Consider the following 27500-nt stretch of genomic DNA (forward strand, 5'->3'; position numbering starts at 1 on the left):
AAGGAGATAGCGGGCTCTGTCAGAGACTTCTAGATTCCAAATGGATATCAAGACGCGAACAGGAGAGGGTACTAGGCTCTCTCCAGTTTGCTTCAGTGACAGACCCAGTGCTAAGAGCACAGCTAAAGGATGCAACCGGAGTTTGGAGAAGGTATGCATCAAACGCGCGAAGAGACCTGAGAAGACCAGTGCCGCCTCGGCTACGTACTCTTCTCAGACCTTGGTCCCAAGCCAGACATCTAAAGAAGTCGGTTCTTCTTCAGCCACCTCCCCCGTCGATGACGATTCACTCAGACGCCTCAAAGGAGGGATGGGGAGGTCACTCTCATCGGAAAAAAGTCCAGGGGACTTGGTCCAAGCTATTCAGGACCTTTCATATAAACTTTCTAGAAGCTATGCAGTGCTCCTTACCTTAAAGAAAGTCTCCCCGCGTCACTCGATCCACATAAGATTGGTGACAGACAGCGAGGTGGTTGTGAGATTCTTGAATCGACAAGGGTCGAGGTCACCACCTCTCAACCAAGTGATGTTAGCCATTTTCCGATTGGCAGAAAAGAAGAAGTGGTACCTGTCGGCAGTTCACCTTCAAGGAGTCCGCAATGTGACAGCGGACGCTCTATCCAGGTTCACACCGATAGAGTCGGAATGGTCCTTAGACGCAGGATCATTTTCCTTCATTCTGAATCAAGTCCCAGAACTGCAAATAGACCTCTTTGCGACGAAAGACAACAAGAAGTTGCCCCTGTACGTGTCCCCGTACGAGGACCCCTTAGCGGAAGCAGTGGACGCAATGTCCCTCGACTGGAACAGGTGGTCCATGATTTATCTGTTCCCTCCTCACAACCTTCTGTTGAGGGTCCTCAACAAACTGAGATCCTTCAAGGGGGGTAGCGGCAATAGTGGCCCACAAGTGGGCGAACAGTATGTGGTTCCCCTTGGCGTTGGAACTACAGATGAAGTTCGTGCCGCTACCACATCCAGTTCTGACCAGCGAGTCCAGAAGTCGACTGTCTGCGCTTCATTACAGAAAACCCAGACCCTGCAGCTCATGATTTTTCTCGCCCTAGCGGTGAGAAAGCGTTTCGGGATTTCGAGAGCTAGCATAGACTTCCTAGAGGAATACAAGTGCAAATCGACTAGAAGGCAATATGAAGTCATCTTGGAGAAAGTGGGTGGCCTTTGTAAAGGCAAAGAATCCGCAGGAGATCTCAACAGACTTCTGCTTATCTTTCTTCATCCACCTCCATGGCCAAGGATTGGCAGCTAACACGATTTCAGTATGTAAATCGGCTTTGATGAGACCCATTTTATTTGCCTTCCAGATCGACCTAGGTAACGAGATCTTTAATAAAGTTCCGAAAGCCTGCGCTAGGCTCAGACCTTCAGCACCTCCAAAGCCCATTTCATGGTCTTTAGACAAAGTTCTTCATTTCGCCTCCCTGTTGAGCAATGAAGATGTGCGTTAAAGGATTTAACGCAAAAAGTTATTTTCCTATTTGCACTCGCGTCCGGGGCCAGGGTTAGTGAGATCGTAGCCCTCTCGAGAGAGGCAGGTCGTGTTCAGTTCCTGGATGGGGGGGAGCTGAACCTGTTTCCGGATCCTACGTTTCTCGCCAAGAATGAGTTACCCACCAACAGGTGGGGTCCCTGGAGAATCTGCCCTCTGAAAGAAGATGCATCTCTATGTCCAGTAGAATGCCTAAAGGTCTATCTTCGTAGAACTTCAGACTTCAAGGGTAGTCAACTATTCAGGGGAGAAACATCAGGCTCAAATTTATCTCTGAATCAACTCAGAGCGAAAATGACATATTTTATTCGCAGAGCGGATCCTGACAGTACACCCGCAGGTCACGATCCGAGGAAAGTTGCCTCATCCCTAAATTTCTTTAATTGTATGGATTTTGAACATCTCCGTTCATACACGGGCTGGAAATCTTCCAGGGTGTTCTTTCGCCACTATGCGAAGCAAGTAGAGGAACTTAAGAGATCTGTGGTCAGCAGTGGGTCGTGTAGTTAACCCTACTGTTTAACTCTGCGAGGAACAGTGATCTTCATTGGGACGATTAAGTCCAGGGTGAGTGTGTAGGTACATACTGTACTACAAACTAAAATGAGGGCACCAAGTGCCCATACAGACTGTTCCTTCCTTCAAAGGTGAACCTCGCATAAGTTCAGACATGTGTGCCAAGCGTTTCTAACGCTAATGTGATTGATTTGTAATACAGATTTTTTATGACTTGATACCTTGGTATCTCATTAAAGTGGTGTTTAATGGTTTTTCTTTCAGATAAACAAGTTCTGTTTACTATCATACTTATGCTTAAAGTTTTGGGTTATCCCCTTTTATATAAATATATATATTTGTTGTTAACCTGTCTGTTTATTATCTGTCAATAAACTTGTTCTTGAGAACCTTGCGTCTCTTTCACCTGTGTCAATTTATTGGTATAATTGAGCATTTAAATTCTATGTATCTTATCTGGGATAATTCTGATAGAATTGTTCTGTTTTGCAAGCTATGTTGCATTGGTTTATGTAAGTCCCTAATAGGAGGACTCCGTCCCATAAAGGGACGAGGGCGGTTTTATTAGTTTCTTCCTATGCGGATATAAACCTTTGTCCAATACAAGTATTGTGCGGATGATTGGTCAATATATTGACGCAGTAGTTCTATACAAACTATGCTTTACCTAATATAGGGCGAGGCCACTATAATAGCTTGCCTGAGATTCATACATAGATATATGTACTCTTCGAGACTTTCCAGAGTCTAGTAGGACTCTTCCCTGTAGGGGGCAGGAAGCTCTAACATAGTTTATAGTTAGTTGAAAAGATGTATAACGTAACATCTTAGGTCTCTAGGTCTAGTCGACCGGGAATAAATATCTCCGGGGGAGTACGGCACGTTCTGAGAATCCACAGATACAGTAATGCTCTGGTACACTTCCATCAGGACGACATGGCTTGAGCCCAAAAAACGGATTTTGAGCGAAGCGAAAAATCTATTTTTGGGTGAGATAGCATGTCGTCCTGATGGACCCGCCCTTGCCTTTCTAGAAAGGACTGTAGGACCCCTCCCTACATACAGTATCTGTAGCACCTCGTGTACGCTACAAGGAATACAGATGGCGCCAGGATTGGCGCCAGGCACGCATACGAATCGGGGGATTGGGAGGCCTTGGGAGCGGCTCCCCCCTTTTTCTTCCCGAATTCGTATCTCGTCAATCTCCCTCTTACGAGACGAATCTCTATTTAGGTAGTAGATTGCCATGTGACGTGTCTAGAATACGTCCTCTGATATGTCGCGATATCCCTTTCACGAGGGATACTCGCTCCAGGAGTTAGAATTCTGGTACCTTAAGGTAAATTCTCTGGGAATATCGCCGTAGTTGTAATATACCCTAGGAAGCTACCCTATAGGAACTTCCATCAGGACGACATGGCTATCTCACCCAAAAATAGATTTTTCGCTTCGCTCAAAATCCGTTATATATGTATGTTTGTATATATATATATATTATATATATATGTTTAGTATATATACATATATATATAGTATATATATATAAATATATATCTATATATATACATAAATATACATATATATATATATATATATATAGATATATATATATATATGTATTTATATCTATATATATCTATATAAATACAGTGTATTTATATGTAGTATATATATACTATATATATATATATATATATATGGTCAGTCTGTAGGATACTATGCTGTCCATTGTCTGTCATTGATTATCGAACTTTAAAACCGAAAATAAAATAAAACAGTTATGACGGTTTCCTTAAAAAATAATTAATTCATTTTAGATACGAATGCTTATTCACATCAATATATAACTTTCTTTGGATTTAGCGGCCTCGATATATACATAACATTAAATCAGTAATGCTTATATCTAATTAATTAGCTCCTAAACTTATAATAATTCCTGTTATGCTTCCTCCAGTTCTGCCTATGATTTATCTTCCACATTCAAGAATTATCAAAAGTTCTACTCAATTAACCGGGAAATGCTTTTTCCATTAAGATTATCATATCAATTACATCTTTTATTCTAGGATTGGATTTCATTGTAGATATAGAACAACTTTTTAATCTCTTTAATCATTATAGATATAGAACAATTAGAACATTATGGATATATTCTCTTTAAAATCTTGGATACATCTTTTCCATTTTTCTTATATATATACTTGTCTCTCTCTCTCTCTCTCTCTCTCTCTCTCTCTCTCTCTCTCTTTTATTCTAGGATTGGGTTTCATTGTAGATATAGAACAACTTTTTAATCTCTTTAATCATTATAGATATAGAACAGTTAGAACATTATGGATATATTCTCTTTAAAATCTTGGATACATCTATTCCATTTTTCTTATACATATATTCGTCTCTCTCTCTCTCTCTCTCTCTCTCTCTCTCTCTCTCTCTTTTATTCTAGGATTGGGTTTCATTGTAGATATAGAACAACTTTTTAATCTCTTTAATCATTATAGATATAGAACAGTTAGAACATTATGGATATATTCTCTTTAAAATCTTGGATACATCTTTTCCATTTTTCTTATACATATACTTCTCTCTCTCTCTCTCTCTCTCTCTCTCTCTCTCTCTCTCTTTCTCTTATTCTGGTTGGGTTTCATTGTAGATATAGAACAACCTTTTAATCTCTTTAATCATTATAGATAAAGAACAGTTAGAACATTATGGATATATTCTCTTTAAAATCTTGGATACATCTTTTCCATTTTTCTTATACATATACTTCTCTCTCTCTCTCTCTCTCTCTCTCTCTCTCTCTCTCTCTCTCGCTCTCTCTCTCTCTCTCTCTTATTCTAGTTGGGTTTCATTGTAGATATAGAACAACCTTTTAATCTCTTTAATCATTATAGATAAAGAACAATTAGAACATTATGGATATATTCTCTTTAAAATCTTGGATACATCTTTTCCATTTTTCTTATACATATACTTCTCTCTCTCTCTCTCTCTCTCTCTCTCTCTCTCGCGCTCTCTCTCTCTCTCTCTCTCTCTCTTATTCTAGTTGGGTTTCATTGTAGATATAGAACAACCTTTTAATCTCTTTAATCATTATAGATAAAGAACAATTAGAACATTATGGATATATTCTCTTTAAAATCTTGGATACATCTATTCCATTTTTCTTATACATATATTCGTCTCTCTCTCTCTCTCTCTCTCTCTCTCTCTCTCTCTCTCTCTCGGCTGAGTTTATTTTATACAGGAAAATCCCCAATTAGTGCATTTTCATCCTTTGCCAGCTTAATCACATTTCAGCCCTTTGAGGAGGGAACCCTTACTATAGTAAAGACTTAAGTAAACCATAGTAGATTACCTTAGGTCTTTGCAGGGTATTGACTGTGTCCAGTTTTTAGGCAGTGTACCATAGGGCATATTGATTACCATAGGTCTTTGTAGGGTCCTTAACTGTACCCTCTTTTTTTAGGCTGAGTACCATAGTGATTAACATTGGTCTTTGCAGGGTACTTGACTGTAAATTTAATTTTAGGCAGTGTACCATTGTGATTACCATAGCAGTTTACTGCGTACTTAATCAGACAAAGATTTTAGGCCGTGTGCTATAGGGATTACCAAAGATCTTTGCTAAGTCCTTTTCTGTGCCCAATTTAAGCAGTGCACCATTGTGATTGGCATAGGTCTTTGCAGGGTTTTAAGTGTACCCAGGTTTTAGGCAGTTTACCATTACCATTATTGTTGGGAAGACCCTTAACTGTACCATTTTTAAAGCAGTGTACCTTAGTAATTAACTTTGGTAATTGCAGAGTGCTAAAGTTAATGTACTTAGTTTTTAGGCAGTGTACCTTAGTTTTTAGCTTAGGTATTTGCAGAGTCCGTAACTTACTGTACTCAGTTTGTAGGCAGTGTACCATAGTGATTAACGTGGGTACTTGCTCAGAGTCACTAAGTTACTGTACTTAGTTTTTATGCAGTGCACCATAGTGATTAACATAGGTCTTTGCAGGATCCTTAAGTTACTGTACCCAGTTTTAGGCAGCGTACCTCAGTGTTTAACATAGGTCTTTTCAGAGACGCTAGCTGCCTCCAGTCTTAAGTCCTCTACTTATCCTACGCGTATACTTCCTCTTCTCCACTTCATTATCGAACTTCTGGATTCAGTATCAGTTATACTTATCAATGTCCATTCTATAGGCCTTACTGCTTGGTAATTTAGCTACAACTCCTCAAAGCAATCAAATTCACAATCTTTAGCGATACACCCTCTGTAACATTAGTAGCTTCAAATAATCGCAGAGCCTATATCCTAAACTCACACAAGTTCTGCCTCGAAGTCTTTGCGATATAACTTTCTTGTCTGCAGGCGTTATAAAGACCTTAATTATACATTTTATATGATTGGAAATAAATCTTAAATAGAATTCCAGTTCAATTCTCTTATGAAATCAGAGGGGGATTGCTATAGATGGTGTTAAAAACTGTGATTACCAAACTTTTTTCCCTATGATAATGAAATTAAAAATAAGGGAGAACTGTAAATTTTAATAACATATCCAGTTCAATGTTATTATGAAATCAGAGGGGACTGCTTTAGATGGTGTTAAAACTAGAATGCCAAACTTTTAATGTTATGATAATAAAATTAAAAATAAGGCAGAACTGTAATTTTTTAATAACATATCTAGTTCTATTGTTATTATGAAATCAGAGGGGACAGCTTTAGATGGTGTTAAAACTAGAATACCAAACTTTTAATGTTATAATAATAAAAATAAAAATAAGGCAGAACTGTAAAATAATAATATAAGAATACTTTTAATAAATAATAAATGTAAATCACGCCCCATCAACAACACTCGAATCCATAAGAAAAAAGCAAAGTGAACAAAACAAAATCAGACGTGCCGTTTCCCTTTTGTTCGGTTATGGAAATTAGGGTAATTTTTGCACCCTCGCTGAGTAGTTAAGGTTCACTCTGAGTTTAATAACAGAGAATGAAGGTACTTATTAACCCCCGCCCCCCATTGTATGAAGACCCCATATTAGTGACTGCATTTTTTGAATGAAGTTACGCATGACACATTTCCCCATAATTATTACTTTGCTGTTCTTTAAGGTGATTATCTTTCTTTAATCAATTAAATCAACTGCGTGTATGGGATGCATTCTTTATTTGGTTTATGCATTATTTATTATTCTTTTTTAATCTAGTGAAACAATGAATTATATTTTCATTACATACATTCTTTGTACTCATGAACGAATTTAATTTTTGTACATTCTTTTTTTTTCTGTTTTTCCCTTCCTTCCACGGAGATGGAAGTTTATTACACTCCAGGTTAATTATGCTTAAGGGCAATATGAGAACGTTTATTGGAGAGTATGATAACGGCATCAGCAGAGCACGTTTGTTACGCTTTTTGCGTGTGTGCAAAATACTTTGATCTATATTCTATTGTATTTCTCTTCGTTTGTGATTACCGTAAACTATGGAGTGCTCTAAAAATATTTCTTACATTTAGTGTGTCTTAAAAGTTGTATCTCAACTCAAATTAGCAGGTTACATTCATACCCCAGTTATATAAAACAAAGGCCACGTACACACACACACACACACACACACACACTTAAACACACTTATATACGAAAAATCAGACAAATCCCTTTGTCATGGTATCAAACCTATTAATCTTACTTATTGCCGATGTGCAAAGATTTGTTTAAGAAGTAAACTATTTTATGTTAAATATCAATATGTGTATGTGCGCTTGTATATATATATATATATATATATGTGTGTGTGTGTGTGAGAGAGAGAGAGAGAGAGAGAGAGAGAGATGAGGAGAGAGAGAGAGAGAGAGAGAGAGAGAGAGAGAACGAATGCACATTAAAATTCATAAACTGCTCATAGTAAATCATCATAGTTACGAGAGAGAGAGAGAGAGAGAGAGAGAGAGAGAGAGAGAACGAATGCACATTAAAATTCATAAACTGCTCATAGTAAATCATCATAGTTACGAGAGAGAGAGAGAGAGAAGAGAGAGAGAGAGAGAGAGATGGCGTTTAATCACAATATTATGTACAATGTTTCATAACTCACGAAGCCTTTCAACTTGAACTAAACCGGCCTGGATTCGTCCGAGGGTCTTAAATGTACCCTAATGAAAGGGTCCATCCTCAAGTATTAGTACTTAACAAAACGGAAAGAGGATTAACTACCACAGCTTAAATACAAAACAAGGCTCCTCGCTGTAGCCGGGATATTAATGAACTTGTTCGAACAAAACTACATAATTGAACAACGTGGATCATTTACTTGCATTTAGGTGAAAATGAGGTTATGCATGGTGAGAGAGGTGTGGAGGATGGTTTGTTTAATCTGTATTGATTTTATTCTATATATGTTTATATATATATATATATATATATATTATATATATATGACTATATATATATGTATATATCGAGATATATATATATATATATATATATATGAGAAAGAAGCATGGGAATAAAGAGAAACGATTGATTTTGCAGGTATGGAATGTCTTAGGAAGAACCTACACAGACACAAGTGGAAGGATCTGTCTGAGGCCTTTGTTCTGCAGTGGACTAGTAACTGTTGCTGCTGATGGTGTTTATATATATATATATATATATACCATATATATATATATATATATACCATATATATATATATATATATATATTAATCTGGTTTCTCCGTGCGCCAATGCATTTCATTTATTTTTGTGATTAATATCTTTTACAAGCATACATTGAAAAGGGTTCGGGGATTACAGCCAATATGTTGTTCAATTCACCATTTACTAATTTTTTCACGGCTCTGAGCTTAGCTTGCCGAAAATTGTATATAATATATATTATAATAGAATATTCTTTTATTTATGGATGCACTTTTTTCTCATATATAAGTTCTTTCTCTTTACAATTTTAATGTAAAGAACTAGTGTACAAATAAGTTACATATCTAATTATTGCAAAAAGTAAAATAAAAGTAAATAGAAAAAAAAAAAAACGTTCATTCACCGCTAAAATATGACCATCCTTTCCTCAGTAAACTTTTGAATACCTATAATCTCACGATTTTCTTCCCTAGAGCAATCATCTTGAAATTTTTCTGTTGCAACTACTGATATGAATTTCACAATCTTACTTTGTGAATATCAATGCCAGAATTTTATTTATTACAACTACTGGTATGAATTTCACAATCTTACTTTGTGAATATCAATGCTAGAATTTTATTTATTACAACTACTGGTATGAATTTCACAATCTTACTTTGTGATTATCAATGCTAGAATTTTATTTATTACAACTACTGGTATGAATTTCACAATCTTACCTTGTGAATATCAATGCTAGAATTTTATTTATTACAACTACTGGTATGAATTTCACAATCTTACCTTGTGAATATCAATGCTAGAATTTTATTTATTACAACTACTGGTATGAATTTCACAATCTTACCTTGTGAATATCAATGCTAGAATTTTATTTATTACAACTACTGGTATGAATTTCACAATCTTACTTTGTGATTATCAATGCTAGAATTTTATTTATTACAACTACTGGTATGAATTTCACAATCTTACCTTGTGAATATCAATGCTAGAATTTTATTTATTACAACTACTGATATGAATTTCACAATCTTACTTTGTGAATATCAATGCTAGAATTTTATTTATTACAACTACTGGTATGAATTTCACAATCTTACTTTGTGAATATCAATGCTAGAATTTTATTTATTACAACTACTGGTATGAATTTCACAATCTTACCTTGTGAATATCAATGCTAGAATTTTATTTATTACAACTACTGGTATGAATTCACAATCTTACTTTGTGATTATCAATGCTAGAATTTTTTTTATACAACTACTGGTATGAATTTCACAATCTTACCTTGTGAATATCAATGCTAGAATTTTATTTATTACAACTACTGGTATGAATTTCACAATCTTACTTTGTGAATATCAATGCTAGAATTTTATTTATTACAACTACTGGTATGAATTTCACAATCTTACCCTGTGAATAGCAATGCTAGAATTTTATTTATTACAACTACTGGTATGAATTTCACAATCTTACCCTGTGAATATCAATGCTAGAATTTTATTTATTACAACTACTGGTATGAATTTCACAATCTTACCTTGTGAATATCAATGCTAGAATTTTATTTATTACAACTACTGGTATGATTTTCACAATCTTACCTTGTGAATATCAATACTAGAATTTTATTTATTACAACTACTGGTATGAATTTCACAATCTTACCTTGTGAATATCAATGCTAGAATTTTATTTATCACAACTATTGGTATGATTTTGGAATAATTTAATTGTAAGACTTACGAACTACTATTTCACTCTGAAGTCATTCCTGTTTCCTTTATCTAATAGATAAGGTGATTCATTGACTTATCTCTAGACTTCATAAATGACTCAGAAATACGTTGTTTCAAATAATGTTAGGGTTGTGGTGTCCGATGTGTAACGTCCCTGACTGGTGAACGCCAGACTGGGGTTCGAGTTCCGCTCATACTCGTTAGTTTTTTTTTGTTCTCTGCAACCTCACCTCTCTTGTGAGATAAGGATGTGGGTGGTTTGGGGGGACCCTATAGGTCTATCTGCTGAGTCATCAGCAGCCATTTCCTGGCCCTCTTTGGTCCTAGCTTGGATGGAGAGGGAACTTGGGTGCTGATCATATGTATATATGGTCTGTCTCTATGGCATTGTCTTGCTTGCTAGGGCAATGTCACTGTCCCTGGCCTCTGCCATTCATAAGCAGCCTATAAACCTTTAAATGATCATTTTCCTATTTTCTCGTATTCCGCCCACTGAGGGCTTACTATGAGCATAAAGGAAGGCATTAAATAATTCATTAGCTTAATGTTGATGATCGTGTAAAATGCCACAGAATATCATCATGAGAGCATTCTGATGATGATGAAGTGGGCGTAAAGATTTAATGTTGCGAAGATTTATAATTATACCGAAGGTAAAATGAATATATATGATGAAGTGATGATGCTGTAGATCAGATAATACTCTCTCTCTCTCTCTCTCTCTCTCTCTCTCTCTCTCTGTCTCTCTCTCTCTCTCTCTCTCTCTCTCTCTCTCTTAGTTCATAAGTCCTAAGTCAGTGTGTATTTTTGTATAGACATTCGAAAATTTTCTTATCTGATGATGAAATACATTAAAAATACGTTAGGGTTAAAATACTTCTATTTTAAATCTTAAAGTTAAGGTTATCTTCTGTAGGATATACTTATAACTCTTGGAACGTAAAAGATAAAAAGAAAAAAAAACTATGCTCATAAGTTAGGGAAAGAAAAAATGGTGTTTTCATATAACTGAATAGTGTGCTATTTTCATATATTCCAGAAAGCAAATGTTAAATATTGATAAAGATTAAGAGAGAAAAAAAATGAATTCGTAGCTGTGAAATTACATGTTATTATACCCAATTCACCGAGAAAAGGCCGACAGGGATGGGCACGTGGTTTTAAACGGATTACTCCACTTATGCCACATCTCCACAGGTTACATGCTAGAAGCTAACCCTGATCTACCTCCTTACCCTCTGGCTCTGTCCTTTTTTTTCTCGCTCTCTTATTCTTCATAATTTGGTGTATTTCCGAAACTGTTTCGAAAATTATTCTAACTTTTGCTCCATACACAATTCAGGTAAAATTCAAGGTGTGTTTTATGTATAAAGGTTTTCACCAATTCTAAATGTGTTCATATACCAAGCGTTGCTGCTAGTTTGGTGGACTTTCCATATATATATATATATATATATGTGTGTGTGTGGTGTGTATATATATAAAATCATATATATATATATATATATATATAAATATATATATATATATATATATGAAGTGCTTGCAAATAGTTGTCAATAGGGATTACAGATTTTTTAGTATCCCTTTGGCCTACTTGGAAATAAAAGAGAAACAATTCATGACCGCGAAGCTGTCCATTTACTAACGCATGCATTGTTAACTATCCATTAAATTCATGATGAACACAAAAGTAAGCAAAATAAAAAAGTTCTCATAATGGTATATAATAATGGATAGAAATTAACGAAATATTTATCAAAGTGAACACCATTTTATATTATTTGTTATTAATCGTTTTCCTTTTCACGGTGTTCTTTCGATGAAAATAAATAGCAAAGGAATTTCTATTCATTATTTGTTTGCAATATACTACGCAGCTCAATCATCAATTCATTCATTGTTCATTCAAATGGTCCTGATTTTAGTTGGGCTATTATTTTTCCATAAAGATATTGTAATCTGAGCTACATGATAGTGTATATTATACAGTGTAACAAGCGTACATAGACAAAATCAAATGCATGTGTTTATCTACCTCTCTTTATATTTCTATGAATATATATATATACGTATTTATAAATAGTATCTATCTATATGTATATATATACATATATATATATATATATATATATAATTATATATATATATAGATAGATAGATAGATAGATAGATAGATAAATAAATAGATAGGTATGTGTGTATGCATCTACTGTATACATATAACTATATATATATATATATATATATATATATAATATATATATTTATATATATATATATTATATATATATATATGATTTTTTATGTGTTTATATACATACATACACACACACATATATCTATATATATATATATATATATATGCATATGTGTATATACGTAAATTTGTATATAAAAGTACGATATATAGGCCCTATATATCATGTACATAAGTATATAAATACAACATTTATAAATATAAAGATATTTGTGTGTATAGTCAATGCATTCATAATGTAAGACAACTATGAATTTTTATATAACTACTGTACTTCGCATGAATATTAATGCCTTAATACATTATTGAATAAATGCAATATATAAATGAACAAAAAGTCTCGTAAGTTACAAAGAATTTGAACTTTCGTCCTCTCTGAGTATTCACATTGGTTGCAATTCCTCTTTTTGAGAAACCAGGTGGATGTACGTGTATCAAACGTGTTTCTTACACGTTCATACACTAATTCTTTTGCGTTTTATATCTCTCGCTCTTTCTCGTACTGATAATAGAAAAATCTTTTTAAGCTTGCCATCGCATGTTTCACATTGTTGGAATTTTTATGCCAATGTTACCCGCAATTGTTTATATATAAGATCGTTATCTTTTTTTTTAATAAACTTACTTACATTCACCTCATCTATGTTAGTACCTAACAGCTCACCTTGCCACATACGAGATGGTTGTGATACTTTAATATATCTCAGCATATGGAAAGTTTTTGTATATATTTTATCGTATTAGAATGATTTAAGAGAAGGGAATTGGGCATATACTAACATCAAGTTAAAATTTATGTTCTCAAAATTCCTTTGCTAGTCTCACATTCAGTGCGATTTGGGTTCCATTATGTAATATGGATTTTTTTTTTTTTTTTTTTTTTTTTTTTGAAATAGGGTCATAGTCGATAAACCATATAACTACGAATAAAATTGAGAGTATCATTTATGTACGACATATGTCTAAATATTATAAATTCATTCATAACAAGTGGTAAAAGCCCTCAGAGAGCGCATACCTCCACCAAGGTATCTCAGTTCCGGATGGTGATCCAGATCAGCGTAAAATTATAATCACATCTAAATTATCCCATTTCTCACGTGTTTTTTTTTTCTTCTTTTTTTCCTCCAAAATTCACCCGTAAACTTTTGAGTAATAAGCAAAAATATCCCAATTGGTCCAATCTCACACTTGTGTAGAATCCTGTAAAAGTCCTGTGTCCGGACAAAGTCTAATGATTTCTAAGTAAGCCCATTTCTGACATATCCTGAAATGTTCATCAAAGTTTATCTGTAATTTTTTGAGTTAAGCTGGTAGCAAACAAACAAATAAACAAATCACTTCTACTGTAAGTGAGCTCTTCTAGGAGGACACTCCAAAATCAAACCATTGTTCTCTGGTCTTGGGTAGTGCCATAGCCTCTTTACCATGGTCTTCCACTGTCTTGGGTTATAGTTCCCTTGCTTGAGGGTACACTCGGGCTCACTATTCAATCTTATTTTTCTTCCTCTACCTTTTGTTAAAGTTTTTATAGCTTATATAGGAGATATTTATTTCTATGTTACTGTTTTTAAAATATTTTATATTTTTATGTTTCCTTTCCTCACTGAGCTATTTTCCCTGTTTGAGCCCCCGGGCTTATAGCATCCCGCTTTTCCAACTAGGGTTGTAGCTTAGCAAGTAATAATAGTAATAATAATAATAATAATAATAATAATAATATCCTGAAATTTTAACAAATAATCAAACAAACAGACAGAAGTGAAAACATAACCTCCTTACCGGAGGTAAGAATAAAATATACCTCCTGTCGAAAATGATCGTACCTTTTCTGTTGACGAACACGCAGGGATGATCGAAGACGAGATCCCTGAAGGCGTTGCACTGTGGATCCAGGCGTGGCTCTCTGCAGAGACACGTCGGTTGGAACCAGGGAAACACCACTAGTGTACGTAGTGCCGCTTGGCATCGTGACACTGTCACCGTAGAACAAGCCACTGTAAAGAGGAAAAGGGATATTTGAAGGAGATTGTTCAATACCAGTCAGAAGATCATTGGTTATTCAAAAGTGTATCAAGGTTTTTCGGAATTAAGAATAAAAATAAAATAGCATATTGGAAACAGAGACCTCGTGTCGTGTAAAGAAGAAAAGGTATACATTAAGGAGATTGTTTAATACCAATCATAAGATCCTTGCTTATTCAAAAGTGTATCAAGGATTTTCAGAATTAAGGTAAAAGGAAAATAGCATATTAGAATATTTGAAGTGTATAGAAACATAAACCCCGTGTCCTGTAAAGAAGAAAAGGGATATATGAAGGAGATTGTTTAATACCGATCATAAGATTCTTGTTAATTCAAAAATGTATCAAGGATTTTCAGAATTAATATAAGAGGAAATGAGCATATTAGAATATTAGAAATGTATAGCAACATAAACCCCGTTTCCTGTAAAGAAGAAAAGGGATATATGAAAGATATTGTTTAGTACCAGTTATAAGATCTTTGCTTATTCAAAAGTGTATCAAGGATTTTCAGAATTAAGATAAGAAGAAAAGAGCATATTCGAATATTAGAAATGTATAGCAATATAAACCCCGTTTTCCGTAAAGAAGAAAAGGTATATATGAAGGATATTGTTTAACACCAGTTATAAGATCTTTGCTTATTCAAAAGTGTATCAAGGATTTTCAGAATTAAAAATAAAGAGAAGTGCATATTAGAATATTAGAAATGTATAGCAACATAGACCCGTGTCATGTAAAGAGGAAAAGGGTTATGTGAAAGAGAGCGTTTGATACCAGTTATAAGATCATTGTTTATTCATAAGTATATAAAGGCTTTTCAAAACAAAGATTTCAAGGAAAAAAGCGTATCAGAATCTTAAAAATATATAGCAACATTGACTTTGTGGCCATAACATTTATAGAAATGTAGTAATCATTCAAGAGATAAATATCATATAATAAACATTTTTCAATACAAGTTTATTACACTGTTGAAAAAATGATTTCCCTTACTTGCTATGAATATACTTTAGATATGCATCACTTAACCATAGACAAATTAAATAGAAGAAAGTCGCTTGGTATTTCCATATTTACAAATGCACAGCTTTTTTGTACATACCTGTCATGAGTTAAGAATATATTTGAGTAAGAGGAATAAAGTTTTTAGATATGGCATAAACTTATTAAAAAGGAAAGTAAATAGCTTTTTTCTATCATGTGTCTTACATCAGTTGATTATGCAAGCACTTGCACACACATATATAAATTATTTATGTATATATATATATATATATATATATAAATATATATATATATATATATACTGAATATTATATATATATATGTATATATATTATATATATTATATATATATACATATATATATATATATATATATACAATGTGTGTGTATATATATGTACAGTATGTATATATATAAATATATATATATATATATATATATATCTATATATATACATATATATATATATATATATATGTGTGTGTATATATATATATATTTATATATATATATATATATATATATATACTACGTAATTGGAGGTACAGTAGTGGAATGCTCAATATCAAGATCGTATGTTAAGAATTTTGTATATTATCTTTTTGTGTCCAACAGACCAAAAACAAGTCAGTTGCTGACGACCACATAGAAAATAAAAAGAAAAAAAAATAATAATAATAATCTTGAAACATCTTCTAAATAAGTTGATTCTCTTGTGTGCAGTTAAAGACCGTAAGTCTGCTATTTTTATCAAAAGTTTTAAATTTTCCTTCACAGAATAATACCCAAATAATTAAAATGGTGCCTTTTATTTAAAGAAATACCACAAGGATTTATGACTTTTCCTGTCTTTGAAATAGGAAATGTATATTTTGATATGTTTTTCTCATTTTTTTTTTTGGGGGGGGGGGGGGGCGGGCCTTTTTGATATATCACTCTCATAGATACAAAATTTGCATTATTATTCATTCAGAGAAAGGCTTTATAATAACAATTCAATTCTAATTCATAAGACATCGAGATTTTACTATTTTCTTTCTTATCTTTTTCACCTTTAAAGCCATTTTCTATATAGTCTTTTCAACCCATTATCTTCTCAACTAAGTTATAATACGCCTTCTGCCGTTGCTAGCTGCCATCCATAATTAAGACTCTCGGGAAAGAATTTAACTTTATGGGACCGTTAAAAACTAATCAAATTAACAGAGATTAGTAGTTTCCAGCCTCGTATTCTCTCCATCTATCTCCCAGCCTCCGTTTCATCTCCCCTTGTAGGAGACGGATCTCTCCCTTTGATTCTTTTACAGGATTTATGTTTTTCATAACTTCTGGGGTGGTTCAAATCACATTTTTGATAGGGATATTTTACAGGGTTTATTTTATGTTTGTTATAACCTCTGAGGGGGTTCGAATCACACTTTAATGTGGATTTTTTACAGGATTCATTTTATGTTTGTCATAACTTCTGAGGTGATTCAAATCACATTTTTTATATAGATTTTTTACAAGGTTTATTTTATGTTTGTTATAATCTCTGAGGTTGTTCGAATTACACTTTAATGTGGATTTTTTACAGGATTCATTTTATGTTTGTTATAACTTCTGAGGTGATTCAAATCACATTTTTGATAGGGATTTTTTACAGGGTTTATTTTATGTTTGTTATAATCTCTGAGGTTGTTCGAATCACACTTTAATGTGGATATTTTACAGGATTTATTTTATGTTTGTTATAACTTCTGAGGTGATTAAAATTACATTTTTGATAGGGATTTTTTACAGGGTTTATTTTATGTTTGTCATAACTTCTGAGGTGATTCAAATCACATTTTTGGTAGGGATTTTTTTACAGGGTTTATTTTATGTTTGTTATAACCTTTGAGGTGGTTCGAATCACACTTTAATGTGGATTTTTTACAGGATTTATTTGATGTTTGTCAGGACTTCTGAGGTGATTCAAATCACATTTTATTGGGGATTTTTTAAAGGATTTATTTGATATTTGTTATAACCTCAGTCTAAGGTGATTCAAATCATACTTTTAATGGGGAATTTTAAAAATATTTATTGTTTGTTACAGCCTCCAAGGTGATTCAAATCCCACTTTTAATATGGCTTCTTTTTACAGAATTTATTTTTGTTGTCATAACCTCTGAAGGGGTTCGTATCTCAAATTTATTTATTTATTTATTTTTTTTTTTTTACCGGATTTATTTGATGTTGGTCTTAACCTTTGAGGGGGATGAAATCACACTTTTAATAGGGATTGTTACAGGATTCATTTCATGTTTATCACAAACTCTTATGTGGTTCAAATAACACTTTCAACAAGGAATTTTACAGTTTTTTTTTTTTTTTTTTTTTTTTTTTTTTTTATTATAACCTGTGAAGCGGTTCAAATCACAATTTTAATATTTTTTTACAAGATTTATTTTACGTTTGTCATAACCACTGTGGTAGTTCAACTTACAGGTAATTAATAATTTTGTCTCAGAATTTTATTCTTTTAATTCCTACAATAAACGTAGTTATTAACTATATGTTTACAGCATTAAAGGAATAATCTGATTTCAGTACTTATCTTAAAGTAAAATCCTATTATTTCACCTTCAATGAAAGTCTAACTTAATCTCCATCTCCTAGAAATTTATGTGGGACTAGTACCAGTACCATATTAGATGTCTTATCCCATGGATTTTGAAATAATTTATTCATAAAAGATAAAGAAATTCTATGAAATAATACGATGCTTAAGTATTTTAGAAACATGCCCTTTAATAATTTTACCTCAAATATATTCTCAAGCGTTAGAATATTAAATAAAATATCTGATTTCCTCTTTAGATTTCTTTTCAATTTCTATGATAATGTAAACATCCAGCCATTGATTTGATTTAATAATATATTTAACCGTGACATTACTTTAACATAGAATTGTTAGTGATATGGAAATAGATTTTATATTTCGATGTAATCCGGCTTATTTGGGGATTGGTCTTCCACTGTCTTGGGTTATAGTTCTCTTGCTTGAGGGTACACTCGGGCACGCTGTTCTGTCTTGTTTCTCTTCCTCTTAAAGTTTTTATATTTTATACAGGAAACATGTATTTTAATGTTGTTACTGTTTTAAGATATTTTTCCTTGTTTCTTTTCCTCACTGGGCTATTTTCCTTGTTGGGGCCTCTGGGCTTATAGTATCCTGCTTTTCCAACTAGGGTTGTAGCTTAGCAAGTAATAATGATATAATGAAGTATTTCATCAGGTATTTTGCGTCTTTAAATATTGCAAAAGAAATTAGCCTGATATATATTTAAAGACCTGAGTATGAAACGAATTGTACTTCACATTCTAATTACCTTCAATTTCTTCGCATTCTAAAACTGAGGAATTCATGTAAGCTTTAGTATTTGTTTTCCAAATTCACAAATACCAGTTAATTGTGGCGGCTGGGTGGTAGTGTCCTTGCCTGGTGATTGCCAGACTGGGGTTCGAATCCCGTTGAACTTCGATAGGTCAATTGGTTGTTGCAACCTCACCATCCGTGTAAGCTAAGGATGGTGAGGGTTTTGAGGGAGCCTATAGGTCTATCTGAAGAGTCATCAGCAGCCATTGCCTGGCCCTCCTTGGTCCAAGCTTCGGTGGAGAGAGGGCTTGGGAGCTGATCATAATGTAATATGGTCAGTCGCTAGGGGATTATCTTGCTTGATCGGGAAATGTTATCATCCCTTTCCTCTGCCATTCATGAGCGGCCTTTAAATCTTTAAATCTTAAACACGTTTAGTATTATAAACTCATAAGACTCATAAGCAATATGTGCCCCTATACCTCAAAGAAAAAAATATCCAATATACCTGTAATTTTGAATATCCAATGTGAAGAGTATAGATAACAGTCGTTGTTTTATAAGTTAGAAAAAATTCTGAACAACTCAATGTATTTTTTTTTCTTTTTTTTTTGCGTTGAGAACGCACGCAAATAGAGTGTAGGTGAGTTCCTAATGATAATGACTGTAAATATCAAATTGACATAGAGATATATTTCTTCTTAGCTTTTGTTTTCTTATTGTTGTTACTGTTATTATTATTACTATTAACAGTATTACTATTGTTGTCATCATCATTGACGGTGGTGGTTTTTGTTGTGGCTTATACAATAATAATAATAATATTGATGAGGATGAGGATGATGATAATAATTATGATGATGATAATAATAATAATAATAATAATAATAATAATAATAATAATAATAATAATAATAATAATAATAATAATAATTAAATATTGATAATGATAACAACAATAATAATAATGATAATAAGTCAAGACATTAACTGAATCACCGTGCACTGCAGATACATCCTCGCGCTGACTGCTTGACTCCAGGCCTTTATTACTGTCATAAATTCCGCTTTGAATGCCAAGGAGTTTGCACGGAACACAAATGCCATATTGCGTTTATATTAGTTTCAAATCTTTGATGCAGTGTGATGGGTTAGGATCTCACAGGGGAATTTAGGACATAGAGAAAGTTTTGACGTATTTATAAAGGTATGTGAATAGAAAAAGTTAGATTGATGATTAGGGGATATTATAGTCTGCATATATATGTATGTGTATAAATATATATATATATATATATATATATATATATTCATATATATACATAAACATTAAGGATATTATTATAGATTTTGTAAATTATGTGTTTATAGATACATTCGAAAACCTTTGACCTAGTCTCTCTCTCTCTCTCTCTCTCTCTCTCTCTCTCTCTCTCTCTCATTAATTATATATGTATATACATATGTATATATTTATATATATATATATATATATATATATATATATATATATATATATTATATATATATATATTCATATATATATATATATATATATATATACACACACACACATATAGATTCATAAACATTAAGGATATTATTACAGATTTTGCAAATTATATGTTCATAGATACATTCGAAAACCTTTGACCTAATCTCTCTCTCTCTCTCTCTCTCTCTCTCTCTCTCTCTCTCTCTCTCTCATTGATTAATTATATATATGTGTATATGTAATGTTATACAAGTCCATATCTATGTGCGTATCTACTGTACTTATGTATGCATACATATGTAAATACATTATATGTATGTGTCTATATTTATATGTTTGTGCATATGTGTGTACGTATTAAAACGTTTGCCCTTTTGACTGTTTCTGGATGCCTGATGGTGTAACTTAAACAACCATTTTGAGTACTTTACTCCATCAATTATTCAGATGAAATCATCATTTTACTATTGAGCCTTACTTCATATACTTTAGTGGAGAAATTTCCTTTATATTAACTATAAAGCAAGCAAGGCACAATACAGTTGTGTTGTTATAAGCGGGATCCCAAACTTAATCTTAGAGAACTATTTAATGCAGTGTGCTAACTACACAAAGGTCTGGTGGTTGAAGGCAGTTACAAAGTGAATTATACAATGGGATATTCCAACTTTGAACGCCAGCATTTGAGTTGATAGCAAGACTGAATTACCATATGGGTTTATCTTGTTAGTAGGGTGAATATATATATAGTATATATATATATATATATATATATGTATATATATATATATATATATACTGTATATATATTATAATTTATATTTATATGTGTATATATAATGTATATATACTATACATAAACATATACACATATTTATTCATACATATATATGATTATATATATGTATGCTATGTACACACACACACACACACACACACACATATATATATATATATATATATATAATTAAAGGTAGCCTACACATACCAATTACTTCACCAAGCGAAGTCAATTTACATTAAAATCATTCGTGTTAACTTAACCTAGAACGAATTTCTCTAGATATATGAAAGAAAGAGCCAAACTGCAATATTTGAGAATAATTAATACTGGAAGTGGATCAATACAAGCTTGGATTAATAGAGGTTAGAATATGTTCAAGACAGTTCAAGCTTCGAGACAGCTTAAGCTTCCACACAGATGAAGCTTCGACATAGTTCAAGATTCGACAGAGCTCAAACTCCGAGAAAGCTCAAGCTTCGACACAGCTCAGGATTCGACATAGTTCAAGATTCGACAGAGCTCAAACTCCGAGAAAGCTCAAGCTTCGACACAGCTCAAACTTCGAGAGAGCCCAATCTTTGACACAGCTCAAACTTTGAGACAGCGCATGCTCCGAGACAGCTCAAGCTTTGACACAGATCAGGCTTCGAGACAGCTCAAGTTTCGACACAGCTGACGCTTTGACACAGATCAAGCTTTGAGACAGCTCAAGCTTCGACAGAGCTCAAACTTCGAGACAGCTCAAGTTTCGACACAGCTGACGCTTTGACACAGATCAAGCTTTGAGACAGCTCAAGCTTCGACAGAGCTCAAACATCGACACAGCTCAAGCTACGAGACGCTCAAGCTTCGACACAGATCAAGCTTCGACACAGCTCAAACTTCGAGACAGTTCAAGCTTAGACACAGCTCAAGCTTCAACACAGCTCGAGTTTCGAGACAGCTTAAGCTTCGACACAGATCAAGCTTCGAGACAGCTTAAGCTTCGAGATCACTCAAACTTCGACACTGCTCAAGCTTCGAGACATCTCACAAGCTTCGAGACAGAAAATGAGAATGAGGAGGCTCAGAGCAGAGGGTAATGATACCTTTCTTTTGATATGCGATTTAAAGAAAGTAAAATAGACAGTTTTAATATCACATTTTTTACTTTTAGAATATTTGCTTTGATATGCATTATAGATCATGGAGAGTTCTCTCAAGTAAAAATATAATTACATCATTGGGCAAATGAAGAAATATTTGCCTTAATAGACCTTTCCATTATCAGCAATTTTTTTAATTTTCACAATATTTTTTTTCTTTGTATTTGAGCATTATATATGTGTAAAATTCTTCAAGTAAAAATATAACTTTATCATTGAACAAATGAAGAAACTTTTGAAACACGATGAATAATAAAAAGAGCAGACTCAAAATTTTCGCATTTGCAAATTCTTCAAAGGAACCGGGTCCTTTAAGACGAAGAACCACGACCGGCTAATTCAATTAGTTTTCGAGGTAATTATAATTTTCATTTCCTACCAAGAGCAGATAAAACCTCGCAGGAACCTGTTTTAAGACTGATTATAGAACGAGGCGCTTTGATAATTTTTACTGCTTGCGTCTCCATAGCGATAATTGAAACGAGCTGCCTTGTTATGAGAGAGAGAGAGAGAGAGAGAGAGAGAGAGAGAGAGAGAGAGAGAGAGAGTGTGTTACAAGGATTTACAAGGGTTTTGGATGTGTCAAAGAACACTTGTCTAAAGACATAAAATTATCGTAAGAAATTACTTATATATATATATATAATATATGTATTATATATATATATATATATATATAATATATGTATTATATATATATATATATATATATATACATATATATATATATATATATATGTATATACACGCGTATGTGCATTCATTTTATATTTATATCACATTTTTAATGATAATAATACATTTGTATTTGTGTATGCGTGAGTTCATGTGTGTGTGTATGGTTATAAACATTATATCACCATTAGAATATACATGGAATACGGAACGCTGTGGTTTAGAGTAAAGTAAAAAGGAACAGATTTAACGGCGCCTTACTATAAGTCGTATAACGTTTGGTAGAGAAATATTTAATCCCCTTTTTGATTCAAGTCTGTTGCTTCATATCAACAGCTTTGTTACAGTCAAGTAGACTCTCTTACCCCTTAGGGAAATCTCTCTCTCTCTCTCTCTCTCTCTCTCTCTCTCTCTCTCTCTATTTTATGATGTGTTTTAAAAATCAATAGAATTGTTTATTGACCTAGTTATATGCCCGACCCCCAACACATACGCACAAACACACACACACACACACACACACACATATATATATATATATATATATATTGAGCATAGAAATGTATATGTGTATGAACACTTCCACAACTCCAGTGTTTATGTATAAATATATGCATACATATTATACACACACGTGTATATATATATATATATATATATATTATATATGTTTATATAAATACATTATATATACATATATATAATGTATGTAAATTATATATATATGTATATATATATATATATATATATATATATGTTGGAAATACTTTTTCCATCGTCATTATCCGGTTTTCTCACTATGGTAAATGTATAACAATTACTTAAAGCACTTTAAAATCATGTGCATTTGTAAATAATAAATCACTGTTAAATAATCATGAAAAGTAATTTTTTAATAACAGAGACACGAGATTATTTCCTCAATCATTTAAAAGTGCCATTAGGAAAACACTGTAAAATTAATGTAAAAACAAATGTGATATAATATATTCCTCTCGTGAATAAATTTTTTCGGAAAAATAAATCCGTGACAAAGCGTTAAATATATGGGGAATTTATGTGATGAAGATATTGTTTTTTTTTCTTGGTTTATTTTATAGATAATTTTTGGTATGCCATAAATCACTGAAATACATAATTTCATTTCAGGAATAGTTAGGTATAAACTAGATAAAGAAAGAAATACATCTCATAGTATGAAACATTTACTATATTGTTATTATTATTATTATTATTATTATTATGATTATTATTATTATTATTATTATTATTATTATTATTATTATTATTATTATTATTATTATTGTTTTGTTCTTATTATTGTTGTTATTATTATTATTATTATTATTATTATTATTATTATTATTATTATTATTATTATTTCTTTTTATTATTATTACTAGCTAAGCTACAACCCTAATTGGAAAAGCAGGATGCTATAATCCCAAGGGCTCCAGTTGGGTAAAATAGCCCTGTGAGTAAAGGAAATAAAACTTTATGAGAAGTAATGAATAATTGAAATAGAATATTTCAAGATTATATAGATTTATTTTTCTTGGCTCGCTTACTGTATGTATCAGTTTACTTAATAATTCCTATATGAAGATGAATGTTCCTAAGTCATTTATGGATTAATAAGTATGATCATGTCCTACTTATAAAGTAATACTGTCTTAATTCAGGATATTCATTAATTAGACAAAAGCAGAATTACTCGTTGTTAACCTCTAATAACCGATTCTAGGCAATTACTTCCTCACTCACCAATATTATTATTATTATTATTATTATTATTATTATTATTATTATTATTATTATTATTACTTGCTAAGCTACAATCCTAGGGGGAAAAGCAGGATGCTATAAGCCCAGGGGCCCCAACATGGGAAATAGCCCACTGAGGAAAGGTAACAAGGTGAAATAAAATGTTTTAAGAACAGTAACAACATTAAAATATATAAGAATGAAGAAAATAGTGGAAGGTTTATTGATTGTACGCCCTAAAATGGTACCTTCAAGTCACCTCTTCTAGGCTCCTGTGCGCCCCTAATTACATCTACCCCAGCAACTCTTCCCCAGGGATGACCTCCCCTCCCCCCCCCTTCCCCTCCCCCAGGAGATACCTAGACAGGGGGAGAAGGCAAAAGAACGTTATTTCCAGCACGTCATGTCTCCCATTCTTGGACAAGTACCACGACCAACTTTCTTTACCTTCCTTCTCTCTCTCTCTCTCTCTCTCTCTCTCTCTCTCTCTCTCTCCTTTGAAAATAATTCTTAAATAGTTACTTTAATTTGGTTTCCCTTCTCTCTCTCTCTCTCTCTCTCTCTCTCTCTCTCTCTCTCTCCTTTGAAAATAATTCTTAAATATTTACTTTAATTTGGTTCCCCCCCCCTCTCTCTCTCTCTCTCTCTCTCTCTCTCTCTCTCTCTCTCTTCTGCTTTGCTAAATCCTTGCGTGGTCTAGAATGTCTTTAGCTTTGTTGGGTATTCTATTTTTGAAGCTTTTATGATTCGTCTTTCAGTGTTTATTGTCTTTGGTTTATCTTTGTCCTGACATTTATGCGTGTCTTTTTTCGTTCTAGATTTCAGAAAATGGTAGGACGTATTTTCCTTCTATATTTCTTTAGATTTATCACCTTTTTTTATTTTTCTTCTTTCAAAGAGGCTCGAGTTGCTCTCCTTTTTTTTCCATATAGAATTTCGCTTAGCTTTTGTTTCGTGTGTAAGATTACCAAATGTTTTTATTCAAAATTGCCGTTCTTTTTTCTTATACAAATATTCATCCAGATAAATTACCCTTTGTGCTCGATTTTTATCAGAAGTTGATATGATTATATTCATCTGTTTTATTTTCACTCAGTGTCTATAATGTTTTTTTTTTTATTTCAAAATGATGTTGCATGCGATTGAATTCTAGAAATCAGTACGATAAACCTTAGATAAATAGAAGCCTTGGATAAAGTTAATTTTTTTTCCTCATATATTCAAGAACATTGGTTTTCCCATACTGGAATAGGTAAAAGAGCACTAAAGAATTTTTCTAATTCATGGTAATTTTAAAAACAAAGCAATGATTATTGATGTAATTTAAAGAATTCTTGAAAATGCATCGTAATTCTAAAAACAAAGCAAAAATAAATTGATAGAATATAAGAGCACACAAAACTTTCTGCACGAAATTCATCGTGATTCTAAAAAGAAAACCAAAATGATTAATAAGATCTCAAAGCGCACGAAACTCTATTCACGGAATTCATCGTAATTCTGAAAACGAAAAAAAAAAAAAAATAAAAAAAATAAAAAAAATCAACGGTAATAAAAGAGAATACAAAAATTTCTTTTTGAAAAATGAATAGTAATTCTAAAAACAAAGCAAAAATAGTTAATAGAATTACTGAGCACACAAAACTTTCTTTTCGAAAAATGCATAGTAATTCTAAAAACCAAGCAAAAATAATTAATAGAATTACTGAGCACACAAAACTTTCTTCTCGAAAAATGCATAGTATTTCTAAAAACAAAGCAAAAATAATTAATATAATTGCTGAGCGCACAAAACTTTATTCACGAAATTCATCGTAATTTTAAAACATATCAAAAATAATTAACGGGATTGAAAGAGCACACAAAACTTTATTCACGAAACTCATCGTAATTCTAAAAACAACAAAAATAATTAATGGGATTAAAAGATCACACAAAACTTTATTCACAAAATTCATCGTAATTCTTAAAAAGAAATAAAAAATTAAATAATAATTAAAGGTATTAAAAGACCACACAAAATTTTCCTCACGAAATTCATCGTAATTCTAAAATCAAAACAAAAATAATAAACGGAACTAAAGGAGCGCGCAAAACTCGAAAATGCATCGTAATTCTAAAACAAGGCAACAGTAATAGACAAAAACGCGACGATAACCGCACAATCTTAGGAGAAATGCAACTCCACCAACATTTAATTAACCAAATAACCTAAAAAACAGTCGATTCCTTAAATTCCAATGAGACGCTTATGATTTCGCCGGAAAAATAGCGAGCAATTAAAGCGGCATATTCAAGAAATGAGCCCGTTCCAAAACACCGCTAATGGGAAGACAAACAGCCCAGAACAAATCCAATGTATTTCGGAACGTGGAGAGAGAGAGAGAGAGAGAGAGAGAGAGAGAGAGAGAGAGAGAGAGGGGGGGGGGGGAGGGGTGGTTGTTTCCCCAAACAGTTAAAAGGAAGAATCAAGAAGAACAAATAGGATCGAATCCTACAAACGCCGGGTTGGAATGGCAAAGGAAAGGACCCGGAGCTGATGCAGTGGGGTTTAATTCCTTCGTTCCGGTCGCT

The 27500-nt window shown here is 32.7% G+C and overlaps 1 protein-coding gene across 1 annotated transcript in view; it reads right to left on the bottom strand.

Moving 5' to 3' along the window:
- Positions 1 to 27500, bottom strand: part of LOC137629139 (uncharacterized) — a 286776-nt gene that overhangs the window by 187831 nt on the left and 71445 nt on the right. The window contains exon 2 of the mRNA XM_068360410.1: positions 14514 to 14684. Within this exon, the coding sequence (XP_068216511.1) occupies positions 14514 to 14684 (171 nt within the window). The remainder of the gene's footprint in view (positions 1 to 14513; positions 14685 to 27500) is intronic.

Source organism: Palaemon carinicauda, chromosome 37, assembly GCF_036898095.1.
Source record: "Palaemon carinicauda isolate YSFRI2023 chromosome 37, ASM3689809v2, whole genome shotgun sequence".
Taxonomy (NCBI): domain Eukaryota; kingdom Metazoa; phylum Arthropoda; class Malacostraca; order Decapoda; family Palaemonidae; genus Palaemon; species Palaemon carinicauda.